The sequence below is a fragment of the Hydractinia symbiolongicarpus genome, chromosome 1 (assembly GCF_029227915.1).
Source record: "Hydractinia symbiolongicarpus strain clone_291-10 chromosome 1, HSymV2.1, whole genome shotgun sequence".
NCBI classification, from domain to species: domain Eukaryota; kingdom Metazoa; phylum Cnidaria; class Hydrozoa; order Anthoathecata; family Hydractiniidae; genus Hydractinia; species Hydractinia symbiolongicarpus.
In genome coordinates, this window is record NC_079875.1 from 19,306,815 (window position 1) to 19,325,124 (window position 18,310).

Here is an 18,310-nt window from a genome sequence, read left to right on the forward strand (position 1 = left end):
GGAGGCCTGGATGGTGTGCTCAATCAACACTGTTTGTGGGGGAAAGGGGGAGGAGGTCATAATTATTTTAAATCCCATTCACACTGTCCGAGATTGTGGCTTAATTTGAAAAAATGTGGTTCTGCCATATGATTTTTAGAACTTTGCTGCTGATACTAGCACATTTTAGCCTCCGTATTTTTAGGAAAAAATTTTCCTAAAGGAATTTTCATATGGTCTTTTGCACCTAAGAAAAGGCCCTGTATGTAAATAACGCGGGTCCACGCGCTTAGACAGGTGGCTAACTGTCTACTAAACAAAATGGACTACGACGTCCCACGTCTTTTTCCTTAAAGCCAGGTCCGTAGAATATCGCTAACTACGTGCATTGGCCTCCAAACACTGCAATATGGCATTTTGCAGGCTAATTAAGGCCCTAAACGTAAATTACGTGGTTCCACGCGCCGACAGGGGGCCATCGGTCTAGTCCTTTTAGTCCCAATGGACTACGGTGTCCCAGTCGTTAGCCTTAATTGGAAACCATGGGGAGACGAGAAACTTGTTGCATTGCCTGCGCCATTTCGCGTTTACATTAACCGATTGCAAATATTGTATGCAAGGGTGGAGAGGTTTGCAAGTATTAGACGCAAGTATAGTAAACCTGTGAACCATCGCGTCGCTGGACTTAATTTAGGGAAGGCAAAGGTGATTACAAAGGGGTCCATGCATACCTTTGCAAAGGAAAAAGGTTTTGCAGAAATGTGCAACAAACAAAACTTAGTTGATGCCTCTAGCCATTTCTCCACTAGTCCTATCTACTCTATTCTCATGTCCATTTCGAGTCAAATTTTAGTTGATTAATGTTTATACTGAAATATATATTACGCTTTTTAAAATTTTCTTTAATTTTTATTATAAATAGCTGTTTTTAATTAGGGATGAAGAGCCATTGTAATATATGGATATGCCCGAAATATACCATTATTATATTATTATTATTAGTTTATGTAGCAGTGTCCATGTAACATCTTTTAGCACGCACGAGAAAATGTTCCAAATGTTAAAAAAAAGAAAAAACAATCTGATTGAAACACAAAAATAAATTGCAAATGAAGAAAAACGTGAATATGCATACATACAGTCTAATAAATAAAAAAAGAATAAAAAAAGTAGAAAAATGAGTATTTAACTTCAACAAAACATTGATACCACAATTACACTTAACAGATCGCACAACTATCCCGCCAACCTTTTGCGGTTAGGCATTATTATTGTAATTTCAAATGCTATACATTTCCTTTTCCCTCATAGTCATTTTCAAAACCGACATGCATTACCCTTTATTTTTTTCAACGGACTCAGCCGAAACACAATTCATTGTAATAACTACTCATGAACACCAACTGGATACGACGAGCAAATATTCGAATGTACTTGCTACATCACATCACCACTCTGAATCTCCATTCGCTTTATGGAAAACAAAATCTCTTGACTTCAAATTCATGATACCATCCTTGAGGTGGAACTTCCATCGATTCCTCGTTCTTGCAATCTTGATAACAGATCAATATTTACACACAAAAACGGTTTTACAAAGCTTTGGCAAAGTTGATGTAGTTTACTTTATGTACTTTTTTTATATATAAGTATTGAGATTACTTTGGATTTTAAACGATGCTGGATTAAAGAACAAATTATTGTTGTACAAATGTAGCAATTCCACCGCATTTTGCAATAAAACAGGTGGTAGGTTGCAAAATTAAAATCGAGGCTTTCAAACATAAGAAGAATTGAGGAGTGGTAAAAAATTCAAAAATGTATTAACAAGATACCTTGTCATACTGACATACAACAACGTTGTCGGTGTCAAACAAATCCGTTGGGTCCTCGTCAGATACATCATCGCTGCTATTTAAAGGTTCATCATCTTCCTTAAAGTTACAAAAGAAAAAGGATGAGCACTAAAGCTTCAAATAATTAGCAAGGTTTTTTAACAAAAATAAACTAATTACCTCAGGCACATTATCTTCACCTTCAGCATTTGCTGCACCAGGTATCACAGTTTGGTCGAAGTCTTCGTCATCGTCATCAAGCTCGTCTGAACTTAAATCTCCATTTCCATCTAGTTGTATTACAATTTCATCATGTTTCATATTCTTCCATCGATTCTGTGATTGTTTTAAAATTTTCTTATTATTTACAGAAGCTGCACACTGAGAATTAGTGATTTCATTATCAGCTGCTCCGTCAACCTGAATAACAGGCTGCTAAAAAATAAATTTAAATGTGGGTAGAACAAAGGTATTTCAAAAACACTTTACGGTTTAAGAGGATACAACTTTTTTTTTACTTTTACATGAGCTGTCAGAGGTTGTTGTTGGTGCTGTTGCTGTGTGTTAGGTGTATAGATTACTGTTGGGCCAGCAGCTGTTGCCACTCTGGCTCCATGAAATCCTGGAAACACTAAAGTATTACAGGAAACTTAAGTTTGTTTTACACATTCAAACGTACGCTGTGTTAAATTAAAATATTACGGTAACTGATAAAATTAAAATTTTAATAATTCACTCACTGTTTGGCTGCTGGTGATGAGGCGCGCTTGTCTGAAAGGGTAATTTCATTTATTGATTACGAGCTATATATTAACTTTAGTCTAATAAAACAGACATCTTATGTACACAATTACCTGAACATGAATAACTTGAGCCTGTGGAATACCATGTATTTGTTGAGGCATTAAAGGTGCAGTTGTTCTTGGTGCATTTTGTAAAGCCATCACAGCTTGGGCACCCGCATCTGTCTAAATATTAAAAAATAATTTTAGGTTAACATTTAAGAAATGGCATATAATAACTGAAACTAATTTGAATGGAGAAAAATGATGTTTAAATACTTATCTTAAAACAGGTCTAAAATGACTACATGGCTTTATAATTTAAGCTGTATATATTAAATATAAAACTTTAAATGTATCAAGAATGTAAAGAGATATTTTAAAAAATAAAGACTTGTATAAGTAACTTTTAACCATGGGATCTTTTAAAAGTTACATTTAGTCAAGGGTTATCATTGCTAGATTTTCCATTCATCTTTTTATATTTTGCCCTGATTCACAAAATTCAAACTTGAAATAAAAATTTTGTGTTAAATTCTGCAGGCTCATGTTTTATTTTTCAACAAAAGGTTGGTATTTAGCTAGAAAAAAATATACAATTAAAACTATACAAAAAATCCATGACCTTCCAATGATCTCTCTGGAATAAAATAAAACAACAGACAACAAAATAAAAATAAACACCTCAATTGCAAATAAGTGTAATTTGAGTGGTCTGACAGAGTTAAAATCATTTGTTTGACCTACCATTGGGCCAACATTCCCAAGGGTTGGATGGCTGCTAACATAAACCAATTGTCCAGATTGATTTTGCATCAAATGAGTTGTGGATTGGGGTACTGCTTGACTTGCTTGAGAAGGGCCAGGTCGTTCATGATTGATTCCTGATATACAAAACGCTCACTAAATTAGTTTGTTTTGTTAAAAGTTAAAATTAGACTTAATCCACAAAGCAAAAACAAAAAATGATGCCATACCTTGCATTTGTGGCATGTTGTGTGGATAAGTCAGGCTGACTCTGACATTTACATCTGCCGGCATAAATTCTATAGCTCGTGATTGCAAAAGTTTGCTTTCCCATAGCTGAAAATAAAATAGTTATTCACAATAACAATGTAAAAACATATTAAAAAAAGGTTTATCTTTTTTTTCTACTCAACATTTTGTAACCTACCCACATATTTATTGTAAAGTTATCCTACTAAGACTTTATAACTTCATAAGCTGTGTGACACAACTAATTATTATTGACAAAACAAATTGCTGGGCAGTAGGAGGAACTCAGATCGGTTAGCAAATTCTCGTCATATTGGCACCCTTGCAACAGTAAAGTCACGTAAGACTGATTTGATATGTTTAGAAAAGAATAATTAGAAAAAAAGACTAAATTGATAAAACTTTGTTGAGAATTGTCATATCAAAACAATCTTTAGAGTGCACAAATGCTTAGAATATTTTTTCTCCATCATTGTTCCTTTTGAACTGTCATTCTAGAGTATAAATCCTTGTGTGTAGCTGAGTGGGTGAATCATACTGAAAAAGGACAAAATATAGTTCCCTTTTTATTACTATTACGTTTTTACCTGCTTCAGTTCCTTTAAAACTTGATCATCAACACCTTCATTCAGAAAGGCTTCCCGAACATTCTTTATGACATCATCTATTACAGCACGATAAATTTTTGGCTAAAGAGAAAGATTAATTAGAGGTCCTAAAGGAGCCTTAACAGGATAGGTCAGTCAACAATGCAGCAAACCCAGTTAAGGGTCACTCACAAATCGATTTAAGAACAGATGTTAAAGTTTTGCTGGTGATGTCTTTTAAAAAACCTTTTTACATTGATTATGAAGGCTCAACCTTTTTGAATAGAAGACTGAACCATTCTTTGTGGTAATAAATTATACAATTCACATGCAATCGTCATCTAATCCCAGGCAACAAGTAAAAGTGTGACGTGTTGCACAGAAAAATAAGAAACGAGATGACCTATGACTTTCTCTGAGAATACAGAACAACTTTAACTTTTTTGAAACACGTTATGTTTATAACTGCACCAAAAATAATATGCATCCCACTTGAAATGCCGCAAAGCCCAAATAAAGGCTTTGGACGAACTCAGTATTTTAAACTAAAAAATTTACCCAATGAAAAGCGATCCAGGAAACAACCCAGAAGAATATTTTATGAATATTGGAGCAATACTGATGCTTTTGTGGTACAATGGTTATGCTGGAAAATACAGCAAAAACAGGAAATACACCTTTGCCAAAGGTAATCATCATCATCATTCTCGACTTAACGTCCGTTTTCCATGCTAGCATGGGTTGGACGGGGTATATTAATGACCCTCTTCCAATCTGATCTAGACTGTGTTAGATCTAAACTCAACTTCCTCTGTATCAAGTCTGTCCTTATAACCTCCTGCCAAGTCTTTCTCGGTCTGCCTCTGGGCTTTGCCCCAGGAACTATCAAGTCTCTACTCTTTCTTACCCAATTATCTTCCTGATCGACTTTTCTCTGTAAGAATTAGCCATATCTGTTTAACCGCTTTATCCCCAGACCGGCATTTATAGTTCAAAGTGTCTCAAGCATGCTGGGTTCGAATACACAAGTGATTGAAAATGGGGCAATGGAAAGTGAAATTATTTTTATAATAAGCACATGTTACATTAATGAAGCGAAGTGATAATCATGTCAAATTATAAAAACATGGAACGTAAACGCATTTTCGAGGGCAAAGTAAAATTTTTTTTCAACCATTTTTCACCACATCAAATTAGCTGTTCTCAAAGTTTACCTACCCTCAAAATTTTGGAGATAAAATGTTGTATAATTTTTGCAGAACAAACATCGCCAAATATGACACCAGGGCTCTGTGTGTTGTGTTTTAATTTATTTTCTCATATCATCAAGGGCCTGTGGATAATTTTGGAAATGAAATACCAACCTCGTCCTAAGGTTTTTTTAGTCTAACGTAATCACAGGTGGAATTTATGTGTTTATGGTGTTGCATCACAGAAAAGGGCTACCAAAATCATTGTGCATAGTAAACGTTAAAAAATAACGAAAGCAAGCTAAAAATATATGGTAATATATTTTGAACAGTGACCTGTGGAATACACAAGCCGTATTGAAAAGTTATCCCCGACTGTCAGCTAAAGCAGTTTGTATAGCCGTTATAGCATGCGAAAATTATTAAAGTAATTAAAACTAACAATAACATAACACATAAAATGAAATTCGTGAACTCGTCTATCTTAAAATATCGTGACATAAAAATGACGACATTTTAAGTTCAGTAAAAGTTGATAAAAACAAATAAATACCACGGGATTGGACGTAGACATAACAATCTCCGTGATGTAATCTGTTGAGCCAGCTGGAGCAAATGAATCCTCTTTTATAGTCTCGAGAAAGGAGCACACTAATATGAAGGTTTGGAGATCCCCCGCAAAGATAACCATATAAGGCTATTTCATTGGACAAACGGACATAGATTACTTTTAGACTAACAATATCTTAAAAAGCGCTAAGAGAACAACCGAGGAATGTCTACCAAGGTTTTTCGAACACCTTGCAGACTGAAAGGTATAGTCACAAATAACATCTATGATGGACTATTCAAGATTGCGCTGTTGCGAGTTACATCTTTCCTCTTGACCTGACTTGCCCTCACATCTTTGCAGAAGTTAGCTATAGAAAATGGTGAATTATGTATAGTTTAAGTCAACAGTTGCACTTTTTAAAATGAGGCTTCATCAAGTCTTAACAGGCGCTGCAAATGTTGCAGACGATTCTGTGGCCGTAGCTCATGGAACTGTGACTGGTTTCCCTTTCACGGTATGTTTTTTGTTTTAGCTTCTACCCTTCTTACCCTGTTTTAGCTTCTTCTTACCCAAAATTCAATTATTCAGTTATAGTCTTGTCTTAGTTTTGTAGTGTAGATATTATTTATCATTATATATGGCTAAATAAACCGTCTCTAAGTGTCAGCTCTATAACTGTTTCTTCTTATAAAAAGCTTTATATTTTAAGCTATTTGTACAGTTTTAGATGTTCTTATTTTAATAAAAACGTAACTATTTTGTTCTGCTATATACTAAATATTTGGATTTTGGAAAAGCCTGCATCCAGTTTAAAAGTTATATTTGCTTAAAGTAAATCACCCTGCAGTCAGAAACTTTCTGCATCAGAAAATACAAAATATATGTCGACATCTACTTAGTCTACCAATAAAAAATGTGTAGGCCAAATTTGCCTTTCCTAGTAGCAAAAGTGTTTATTAATGACACAACATGATGCCCTGTATCCTCTTTTCCTGCACATAGACAATTTCAATGTCTAGCTATGTTTTGACAAGATTTTTGGGTATGTGTAAAAAATATCCTAAAAATTGACAGGCAATAAAATGCAGACTTAAGGTGAAGATAGATAGATGGTAGATAGATAGATGTGCATATTAAGGGATCCCTACCCTGTCTTTTTTTTCCAGGAGGGGCCATGGCTTTATTTGGGAGTCTTGGAGTTTTTAATGCTCATTTTGAGCTACGCAGACCCTGTTAGGGTCCCTTCTCTACCAGACTATATCTTGAGTTCCTCATAGTAAAAAGAAAGATTGTGGTCGTTTTTTTAAACTTTATACGTCTATATGTTTAAAAATGGTTTGCAAATGTAAAAGCATTATCGCTCGAAAGGTTTTAAAGATATTTTTATTTTTTTTATCTTTAAAACCAACAATTCAAAATTCGCAAGCCATCACTCACCTATATTTATTTGTTACAGACTGATATTATAATACTCTTGGGTCATTCACGGTTGCAACGCAATGGAATCGTGTTTAAAATCATCGGGCAACTCCTACAACTACGACGCGCGAAATGGGAATGTAGCCTGTGTTTTAGCCTTTAACGGGGTCGAGGCTACATGCTGAATCATTCGTCGAACTTACGCATTTATGTTTTCTATGTGTATTATGGAATTTAAATTGTGTGAGTCAGATCACAAAATAAACACACAAAAAAACGTGACTTCAAATTGTTGGTCTGTGTCTATTCATTTTGTTTCTTATGCTTTTTTTAAGTGTCTTTCACCTTTTTGTCTTCTATAACCTTTTTATTTTTGTAATATTTGTTTTTTGCATGTTCTAAAATGTTAAGATAAATATATTGTCACGTTTTTAGTCACGTACAGATCTTAAAAACACCAGTTTTAGGATTTTTGGCTGGGAACGAAGATTTTGAAGGCTAGCTAGCTAGAGTCTTACTTATTACTAATCTATATGGTACAAAGAGCTTTTTATCCTACCCCACATTTATTTTTATGTTGATACTATAGCCATTTAGCTAGCTCCTATCTTTGACTAAAAAGTGAGGTAAAAAAATGCAGTTTGGCTACTGTAATATTCTTAAGCAATAATTCTTATGCTAAATGCAGTTATAGCTAAGTAGCTATATCTTTTCTTATTTTCCTGAAAACCTTTTCTGCAAATAAAATGGCTGGGCAATTGTTTCAGTTGGACAGGTAACAACAGGATCTTCCCTTTGTTTTTATATAAACCAAAGTTGCAATAAAGTTTTTTTGGAAAATGGTATTACGCCTCTATACGCCTGTTCAGCTCTGTTTAACTTTACTAAGTGCTTAGCCCAGTCTGCTTTTTAATATATTGACTGATTGTTTTTGCTATGACAGGGTAACAACAGTTTGTAAACTCTACTTTTATTTCAGCTATCGTTGCGGGAAATTTATTTTTTGAAAAATATGTTACAGTGTTATAATGGTGCATGCGCTTCATTTGATTTACGACATACTGTATACCTTCACTAAAGCGCTCCACCTGACTATGTGGCACATTTTACGGCTCTTATTAAGCGCTCCACAGAGTGTTTAACGCCGGGTCACTCTCCCGTATGTTAGTGGGTTAGGGTTGTATGGTAAGAAAAGCAGGAGTAAGTCTGGGGCTGATTACATGGAGAATTTAAGCTGGGGCTGAAATTTCAACTTGGGTAGAGCTAACTAACCGGGCTAGGATTTGCGCCCCGGGCGGAAATGTTATATAATCGCAAAATCATTTTTAACCAGGATTGAAAACAACCATGCGCATGTGCTCAATCTCCATGTAATAGCAAAACATTTTTCAGCCCTGCCCCGAGTTGAAATTTCGACCCAAGCTGAAATTCTCCATGTAATCGGCCCCTAAATGAAACATTTTTTCTAACTTTTTTATAGTTGTTCCCCTTTTTTTTTGAGCTTCGATCCGCCATCTTTGTTTGGGAAATTGCAACCGTGTTCACGCCATAAGGCTCTTGTTCCATGTCAAATCAGCTCTAAAATAGTGAGTTTGACACCCACCATCTCAGATTTAGCTGATTTTTTGCATGTAAGGTAGGTTTCTAGAGAAATGAAAGTGTACCAAATTTTAGCTTCAACTCCTTACAGTTCCTGAGATACAGACACTCTAAAAATTTCAGCGTCACGCAAATCTTCATATTTCATTAAAGTACTATGGATCGGAAATTTGGTACCCCATAGTTTTTGAGGTGAGGAATCTGAAAATGAAGTCACAATTAGTGTATAATAAACAGACCTTTAGTTATTGTCAATTTAACGCAAAAGTTAGGAAAATCAGCCATGTTTTTCTAGCCTATCCTATCTTACATGCAAAAATAAGCAAAATCTGAGTGTAGGGCCAAACACATTTGGTATGTAATGACCCTCATGCAATTTAAAAACTGGGGGTTTTGTAATTGAAAATGTTGTTAAAATTGCACATACAAACCTGATAATAAGACTGTCCAAGCAAATCGCATTACTTTATGCTAACAGGTACGCAGGGATGCATGAAATAGCAATGTAGAAACTATTTGCTGTGGACTTTTCCGTGAGCTAACGACTAATTTAATTAGAACAATTTGTAATTTCAAAAGCATTGTCCTAAACATGTTTAAAATTGATTTGTATGGTATATGTTCGTTTGTCTGAATTTAATGAGGGATTGTCTCAAAATGTTTGTATGTATTTCGTATAATTTGTATCAAAAACTTTGTATTGATTTATTAAATCTTTCGTATCATTTTATTTTTAATAAAGTTTGTATGTAGTTTGTATCATTTCAAAGAAGTTCATATAGAAATTTGCTTATACGAAGTTCGTTTATTAGCTATAATTGGACTGGTATCTATAGTCTTTATATTGCAATTTTTTCAACAGTTATAAAATTTGTTTTGTTATACGAACTTCGTTTATTTTAATAGAATTATTATAAGGTCTTTAGGGATCGTCTCCACGGCATCGTGGAAAGCGAAAATATCGCTGTAGATCGTTTAAAATTCATGAAAACGGGATCGTAGAAAACCAAAAGATCGCCGTAGTTCGCTTATAAATCATGAAAACGTGATCGTAAAAAGCAAAAATCATGACAATGGCATCGTGGAAGCTAAGAGATCGCTGTAGATCATTTGAAAATCATGAAAACAGGATGGTAGAAAACGAAAAGATCGCCGTAGTTTGTTTAAAAGTCACGAAAACGGATTCGTAGAAAACCAAATGATCGTCGTAGATCGTTTAAAATTCATGAAAACGGGATCGTAGAAGTTAAGAGATTGCAGTAGATTGTTTAAAAGTCATGAAAACAGGTCTGTAGAAAGCAAAAAGATCGCCTTAGATGGTTTAAAAATCATGAAAACAGGATCGTATAAAGCGAAAAGATCACCGTAGATCGTTTAAAAATCATAAAAATAATTTTGTAATTGTGTAGATTGTGTAGATTTAACCTATGAATACGCAATTTTGCTAGTCTTTTCAAAGAAATCAACCTCGTATATTTTACTTTTTTATTTCTGGTTTCGAATTGAAATAATTATGCGCAATTACGCCAGTACTTTTGAAGTTCGCTTTCAGTTTGTATAGCAATTTACTTAGTTTAAAGTTCGTATCATTTTATTTTGTCTAATAAAAAAATTTCTTTTAAGTTTGTATCATGTATTAAAAAAGTTTGTTTAAATTTGGTTTATATTTTTTATTTTAATCAAAGCATTTCGTATGACATTCGTGTAACGAAACGAAGTACTTTGTAGCGTTCATATAACGAAAAAAACATACAAACATTTTGAGCTTTCAAGTTTCACGTACATGATAGATAAATTCGAATCGTGCTGTATTTTCTTATTAAATAAGAAAAAAACAATGCATGCATAAGTTTTTGCTCTGATTTCTTTCTTTCTCCTTTTTAGTAGCTTTAAGAATATAATGTCAATAGCTTTTTCTTTTGTTTCTGCAAAACGGGTCAAATGAAACAGTTCAGTTATCCCTATATAACCCAGCCACTACTGTACCGTACTGGGAATAATTGATTGTCTATAATCTTGCAATGCTTTCACACAAATTGAAGGTCAGCTCTCTAAAATATATCATAATGTTTCTAGTCCCTGCACTTACTCTAAACCATTGAATATCTTTTATTTCTTAAATTTTTTAATTACTTCTCCAATAGCCTTTGTAATAAGAAATGAATTGAAAAAGTGAAAACAGTAGCAGGGGATGAGATTGGGGTTTTGTAGTGGAAATTTATGTTGTTGTTTTTCTACAAGCCCATCCATTACAAAAGAGTAGCGTTTACGCTTCATAGGATACATGGATAAAAACTCCAGAGTACACAAACTACAAGTGTTTTTTCAAACAGAATGTGGTAACATGCAATCAGACTGTTGATCAATGTGTCTACAATAAAAAAAGAATGACATAGAATCCTAGCTATTACAGTTGTTGTCTCATAGCTTAAAAGCACAATAAAATTTATTAATAACTGTTGTAATTATATTTTGACAGGTGTATGGGTCTGGTTATGAAGTTGTTATCTTGGACAGCCATTTCAATAGGCTTCAAATTATTTCCAACCAGGAGGTATCAATCACAAGTATTGTTAAATGCATTGCATGCTCTAGTGATGATGGCAAGGTAGGATGATTGTATTATTTATGATGTTAAAGATACTTCTTAAATTTACCTACTAAACGTAAAATTTGCAGATTAAAACCTAATATTTTAAAAATAGAAACTGCACTAAATTTAATTTTCAGTGTTTTTTACCTTTTTTATTATTACAAAATATGCAACAGGTAAAAAAAGCTCACATCCCTTATGTAGCGTAATAGTCCTGCATCTCCATTAAAAACCTCTGTATATCTTTTTTTTACACATGAATTGTTATTATCATACACGAACCATAACCATAAGACATAAAATATTTCGTTCCCCATGTTGCATGCAAGCTACATATAAGAGCATTAACAGTGGGAAAAGCTATTAAAATTTTTTTATATATATATTTGAAGAAAGGGACTTACCTTATTTTCACACTAACAGCTCTTAATACTTTTTTACCACAATTAAAAATAGTAGTTTCGGTTGCTGTAGTTTATGTAACAAGATACATAGACATTGAGACTTGTTGCAAAAACGCCTAGTTTGTATTGAAGAAACCTAATGCTGTATTTATCATCATTCTCATCATTCTCGGCTGAACGTCCGTTTTCCATGCTAGCATGGGTTGGACGGGGTATATTAATGACCCTCTTCCAATGTGATCTAGACCGTGTTAGATCTAAACTCAACTTCCTCTGTATCAAGTCTGTCCTTATAACCTCCTGCCAAGTCTTTCTCGTTTTGCCTCTGGGCTTTGCCCCAGGAACTATCAAGTCTCTACACTTTAATACCCAATTATACTCCTCCATTCTTTCCAAGTGCCCCAGCCAATTCAATCTTCTTATCTGGATAACATCTTTAATTCTACGGATACTTAGCCTGCTTCTTAGCTCATCTGAACTCTTTCTGTCTCTCAGACTGGCGTTACACATCCACCTAACCATTCTCGTATCATTAAGTAGACTCTTCTACTTAACAAAGGAAGTAACTCTCTGAACTTTTTCCAAGCAGAACCTATCCTGCAAGTAACACTTCTTCCAACACCCCCTTCACTGCCCAACATATCACCTAAGTAACAGAAGTTCTCAACTATCTCTAACAAGCCACTGTTGTACATCATTAAAGCTGGAAATACTTCATTCTCTATAATCTCACCTTTGCAACGCTTGCATACAAACTAAATGTCAGCTCTTAACCTTCCATCAATACTACTGCACTTCTTATGTACCCAATGCTTGCAAGTTTGACAAAAAATTGAGTTACTACCAACCCCTTTCCTGCAAACTCCACAAGGCCAATTTCCAACTACAAGATCACACTTGGCTGTAATGCTACTAATCATGACTTTAGACTTTGCTGTGTTCACCCTTAGCCCTTTCTCTTCTAGTCCTTTCTTCCACTTCTCAAACTTTTCAACTAATTCTTCCATCGACTCTGCTATGAGAACCAAATCATCTGCATACAATAACTCCCACGGACAACCTGTTCTGAACTCCATCGACAGCGCTTGTAAGACTAGAACAAACAACAAAAGACTAAGTACAGAACCCTGATGTACACCAACATTTACACTAAATACATGTGAATCGTTAATCCTGACACGACTTCTAGCATTGCTTTACATAGACTGTACCATCGTAACTAGCCAATCGCCCACACCTAATTTTCTCATAGCCCACCAAATAACTTTATGTGGCACTCTATCAAAAGCTTTCTCTAAATCTACAAAGGCAAAATAGAGATTCTTTCTCTTTCCTAAATACTTTTCCTGAAGTTGTCTGATTAAAAATATTGCATCTGTAGTGCCACGCCCTGGAACAAACCCAAACTGCATCTTATCTATATCAATTCTTTCTCTAAATAACTTATCAATCATTCTTTCAATAACTTTCATTACTTGATCAACCAACTTCAAACCTCTATAGTTACCTCTTTCTAATGCATCACCCTTGCCCTTGAAACAATTCACTATTACACTTGACTGCCACTCACCCTGAATAGCACCAATTATAATGTGATTAGCAAGACTTGTAATAAGCTCAACTCCAATATACCCAGATGCTTCTACCATCTCTGCAACAATACCTGATATCCCTGCAGCCTTGCCAATCATCAATTTCCTATTAGCCTTCACTACCCATTCTGTCTTGATCTGCGTAGCTGGCCCTTCTACAACATCATCATCAGACAAATTATCCTCATCCCAATCAAACTCAGCGTTAAGCAACCTCTGATAATAATTCTTCCAAGCTACCCTTTTCTCCTCCTCTGTGCTAGCCAAAACACCTTCATCATTACGTATACACTTCTCACCTACAACATCTTGATTAGTCTTCTTTATTTGCTTTGCTATCTCTTGAATACCTCATTGCGCTGGTCTTCCCTTCTTAACACCTCTGCAAATCTGTTTCTCTCTGCTTCTAATTTTGCTACACTGCTGTACGAGCACGACTATATTTTTACTACCACCTGACTTCCACTCTTTCCAAAGTTTCCTCTTCTCCTTTTTTACACTGGTCAACCTCATTATTCCACCACCAGGTCTGTCTATGTCTAGCTGGTCCTTTCGTCCACCCACAGGTATTATCAGAAGCTTCTAGAAGACAATTCTTCAAAGTAATCCAAGTACTTTCAACATTGTCACTATCACATTGACCATTGTGGGCTAGTTGCTGAACTTTTGCACTAAATTGTCTTGCTACAATCCCTTCCTTCAGCTTTACGACGGGGCCGCCCACTATGACAAGTTCAGTGTCTCCAAACTTCGATGTGACTGCTATTACCTTATCATAAAACTTATCTTTATCTTCCTCACCGAATTTTATTCTAATCTTATTAAATTCTGGCCAAATTGTGATCGCATTAAACTTAAAAAATGCCGTATTTTGTTCAACCTAAACTTTGTGGACAAAAAACAAAAGAAAAAAATCTAAAGTTGCACAAATCATTCATTTTTATTTAGTCAACATAAAAAAATTCAGTGAACCTAATGGTAAAAAAAATAACTTTACCCAGTCTTACAGAAGGGAGAATTTCAACCCACGTATAAACAAGTAGGGTTTTTAATACACTTTGCCTCTTGAAGGTCAAATATCGTAAGTATTATATAATAAAGAAATAAATGAAAAAATTGTGAAACATTTAAGCTTTAGGTTTTTGAATTTTTTCTGTAAACTAGAAGTGCCAGTTTTATCTTGAGGAGCCAAATTTTATGAGAGCTAATGCTACAAATACTGTCTGATGATATAGAAGGATAGTCATGCTTTATCTACACTTACTTATTCTTAGAAAAATTAAAATCTTCCACTAACTGCCACTGAAGGGGTTAAAGGTTTTTACAAAGATGTTTGTTTCAAAACAGGTGTCTCCGTGTTTTTCTGAGATCTATATTTCTGACTGTCCAGGGAAATTTGATAACAAACACTTAGCGTCCATTAGCGTTTCAAGCGCTAATATTTACATAACGTTAATAACGCTAATACAAATTTTTTTGTAATGATAATAACGTTAAGACGATAATAATAATCAGCGTTAAAATAATGCTATTAACAATAAAAAGCGTGAGTATGCCATTTTGACTTTTTGTGTGCCAGCAAAATTTGTTTCTCCTTTAATGTCAAATAATGCAAACAGAGCTGAGACCTTTCCTGCACGACTGACTGCCCGTAGCTCGTTTCGAACTTTCATCGGACAAAACGTCCGATAGATTTCCGTCTTAATCGCACACTTTTAGATCTCAGAATTATTGAATAGTCCTGGTCCTTTTAATCCACGGGCAAGCATATTCATAGCCGACCTGGCCATCCTAGCTAATTCACAGACTCCTGACTTAGTTAAAAGAACTATGTAGACATAAATCTCTTTTGCCTGGCCCCTTCGTCGTTGGTAACCAGGTCTTACACAAGAAATCTAGCCATGCAGTTCTTAACTAATGCGGAGGTGAACGCCGACGGAGCATGCATGAAGCTAGTCTGCTAGGTATAATTTTTTTTTCTGTATAAATTTTGTTAAAATGTAGCTGAAATTACCGAATGTATTTTGAAGTTTTATTTAAGTCACGCGGATAAAGATTTTTTAAATTTGAAAACGAAGCATATTTTTGCCTATTTGCTTGTGATGATCTGAAAAATAAACAATAAATTTATAAAACTGACAGTGTAGTTATGCATACTATTTCAGACATGTTGAAAAGGAAGTTAAGATTGAGAGTTGCTATACCAGTAGACGCTTGATTATCGTGTTTGGGGTTCACAATTCAAAACGTCCCCCACTTTTCTACCGCAAAATAAATGTGCAACAAAGATCAATCCTTATACTAAGTCACGACGTTGCCCTATTAATTTCTAAAAATTTCTTAAGCTTGAGAATAATGTAGACAATTTTGAATTATATTAATGCTTTTAATGTTAATTTAATGCTTTTAGCGCTATTTTGCAATGATAATAAATGCAGTGTTATTTCATGTTAACACTATAACGTTAAAGTGGACTTTTTCTAGTGTTAATTAGCGTTATTTCTTTTGTTCGTAGCGATATAACGTTAAAATTAACGCTAATTGTTTGTTATCAAATTCCTCTGGACAGTCACATTTATTGAATTAAAGAAGTGAACATAATATAAACTATTACATGCTCCTAGAATATGGCTCAGAAAGGTTGATGATACATTTGTAATAACTAAACTGGTCTCAATGACACTTGATCAAGTCTTAATGAGATTCACCCTATGATAAAATTCACTACGGAAGAAGTAGATGGAAAAACAACATTTCTGGATTGTTAGATTTTAGGAACACAAAAAACAAATTAAGACAGAAAGTATATAAGAAACCCACACATATGTGAAATTTTATTCAAAGTTATATGCAATTTACCTTTGTCGTTTAGCTCCCGAATTTTGTGCAGTTACTCAGCAATTGCTGTGGTTGTGGAAGCCTTTTCTAAAAGTGCAAAAAAAAGTCCTACAGATACAAATACAAATCCGACCTCTGCCAGTATCCTTCTTATCACAGGCCATATGTGTTGTGATTTAAACTTTTTTGCGTGTGACAGGTCCCTCACTATAATTTTCTTTGTCGTTTAGGTGGCTGTTTCATTTGGAAAAAAGGTGGTGCTCTACCAACCATTTTCAGTTACGAAAAATTCTGAAACTGTAAGAGTTGTTTGTTTGTTTATCATACATTGTAAAAAATTATCAGGCCTTATCATGCTTGCTTAGGGTTTTAATTTACCCATGTTATTGATTGTACACATAAAGTCAGATTTTGTTGCTTTTAAATATATTTTTTAAAAAATTCATTTTTAATTAGATTCCAGGCCATTTATTTTCCAACATTTCCTTCATGTTATTTAGTTAAGTTAAGCCATGGAGGTTTTTATGTTAAAAGGTTTTACATTTTCAAACCAGAAACCAGGAGATAAATTGAAGATAGAGAGAACATATGGGTTTCAGGAATGAAGTGGTACCCTGAAAATGATTGAATCAAGTTTGATATGGAACTCAATTGCACCAAAAAATTTCTAGGAAGAAAACCAGAACATGCAGCAACCATACCAAAAAGGTTAACTTAGTGAATCTCTATTGATAAGGTGGCAGAAATTTTGATCTATCAGGAAAATTGACAACACTAACTGCTTTTTTGGAATTGGATCTGCACACATTATTACAACGAAAACTGGATTGGGATGATGCCATTCCTGTTGACTTAGAATCTTCACATAGTTCGAAATGATAAAATAAATAAATACAATATGGTGCAACAGAGCATCCTGTAAATTTATGTGAATACAATCAAAACTGCAGATGCTAGGCAATCAATCACAAGTTCTGCTATTTATGCTTGTTACCTGAAAAAGGATGGTTCATTTTCTTGTCAACTTATTTTTGCACACTCGAAAAAAATTTCAACTCAGCCGAGAGCTGAAATAATTGCAGATAACTTAAATGCACACACAGGCTTTGTTGTAAAAAGTTTCTTTGGAAAAAATACCATATTGGATCAGTCAAACCAACCGACAGTCAAATTGCTTTGTTTTGGATAAGAAATGGTAAAAAACCTCTAAAAATATGTGAGGCATCAAGTAATTGATATCAACAGATTTTAGCAAAAGAGATGATTGGATGTATGTCAAAGGTAAAGATATGAGCCGATGTTGGAGCTATACCAGGTGCCACTGTCTCAGATGTCTGTCGAGAATCTACATGGATAGAAGGATTCGAGTGGATGAAGTCAGATGTATCAAAATTTCTTGCATACAACGTTAACAGACTCAATTTGAAAAAAAATTATCAAGAGCAATAAAAGAATTTGCACACCATGAAGAGTCACCAAATTTACTTGCTTTTACAGCTTTAAGAACAATATCTTACAAGGTAATAGTCAGGTATGAATTATCAAATTACATTATCGATCTGATGAAACACAGATTCAATTAAGTTATCCGAATGGATAACTTGACTTGGATTTGTTTACAGATTTATCAGTAACTGAAAAACTAAATGTTTTACTATAAAATCAAATAAGCCTATCTGTCAAGTGGAAAGAATTATCTTGTCCAGGGATGAATTAAAAGCTGTCATAGAGTACTTTTAAAAAAAAAGGAAATTGTTGAAATTAAGAAATTCACAAAAAGAGGAACATGCTAAGATATCAAATGTAAGCAACAACATACTGTATTATACAGGACACTTCTGATCTGGTAGTGTACTACCAGATCAGATGTTTACTAGCGTGAGCACTATGGCAGATGTTAGATTTGACAAGTTCCAAGTTTTGTACTAATTGTTGATAAGTAT

General features: G+C 34.3%; 2 protein-coding genes across 3 annotated transcripts in view; one reads left to right on the forward strand and one right to left on the reverse strand.

Annotated features, from left to right (window-relative positions):
• Nucleotides 1–1,064: 1,064 nt before the first annotated feature.
• On the reverse strand, nucleotides 1,065–6,075 carry LOC130645302 (TFIIA-alpha and beta-like factor). 2 transcript variants are annotated; one of them, XM_057451265.1, is made up of 10 exons: nucleotides 5,923–6,075; nucleotides 4,180–4,281; nucleotides 3,574–3,679; nucleotides 3,344–3,480; nucleotides 2,669–2,782; nucleotides 2,555–2,585; nucleotides 2,333–2,445; nucleotides 1,995–2,249; nucleotides 1,815–1,913; nucleotides 1,065–1,534 (listed from the first exon to the last, which is right to left on the reverse strand). In XM_057451265.1, exons 1-10 carry the CDS (start codon nucleotides 6,058–6,060, stop codon nucleotides 1,427–1,429), a joined length of 1,203 nt encoding a protein of 400 aa, XP_057307248.1. In that variant the 5' UTR covers nucleotides 6,061–6,075; the 3' UTR covers nucleotides 1,065–1,426. The 2 variants fall into 2 exon arrangements, with proteins under 2 accessions (XP_057307248.1, XP_057307240.1); XM_057451257.1 differs by lacking the exon at nucleotides 5,923–6,075 and adding an exon at nucleotides 4,738–5,882.
• A 71-nt stretch (nucleotides 6,076–6,146) lies between these two features.
• Nucleotides 6,147–18,310, forward strand: part of LOC130645294 (dmX-like protein 1) — a 55,328-nt gene continuing 43,164 nt past the window's right edge. Inside the window, exons 1-3 of the mRNA XM_057451245.1 lie at nucleotides 6,147–6,436; nucleotides 11,420–11,548; nucleotides 16,598–16,666. Coding sequence (XP_057307228.1) covers nucleotides 6,344–6,436; nucleotides 11,420–11,548; nucleotides 16,598–16,666 — 291 coding nt within the window. The 5' untranslated portion in view covers nucleotides 6,147–6,343. The remainder of the gene's footprint in view (nucleotides 6,437–11,419; nucleotides 11,549–16,597; nucleotides 16,667–18,310) is intronic.

Bases quoted from the DNA above. Each gene is read 5' to 3' on its own strand.
- LOC130645302 (XM_057451257.1), bottom strand. From the start codon at position 4,917: ATGCTAGCATGGAAAACGGACGTTAAGTCGAGAATGATGATGATGATT. The intron at 3,680-4,179 runs GTAAAAACGTAA...TTTTATTTTCAG, and splicing joins TTTTAAAGGAACTGAAGCAG to CTATGGGAAAGCAAACTTTT. The intron at 3,481-3,573 runs GTATGGCATCAT...TTTGTATATCAG, and splicing joins CAACATGCCACAAATGCAAG to GAATCAATCATGAACGACCT.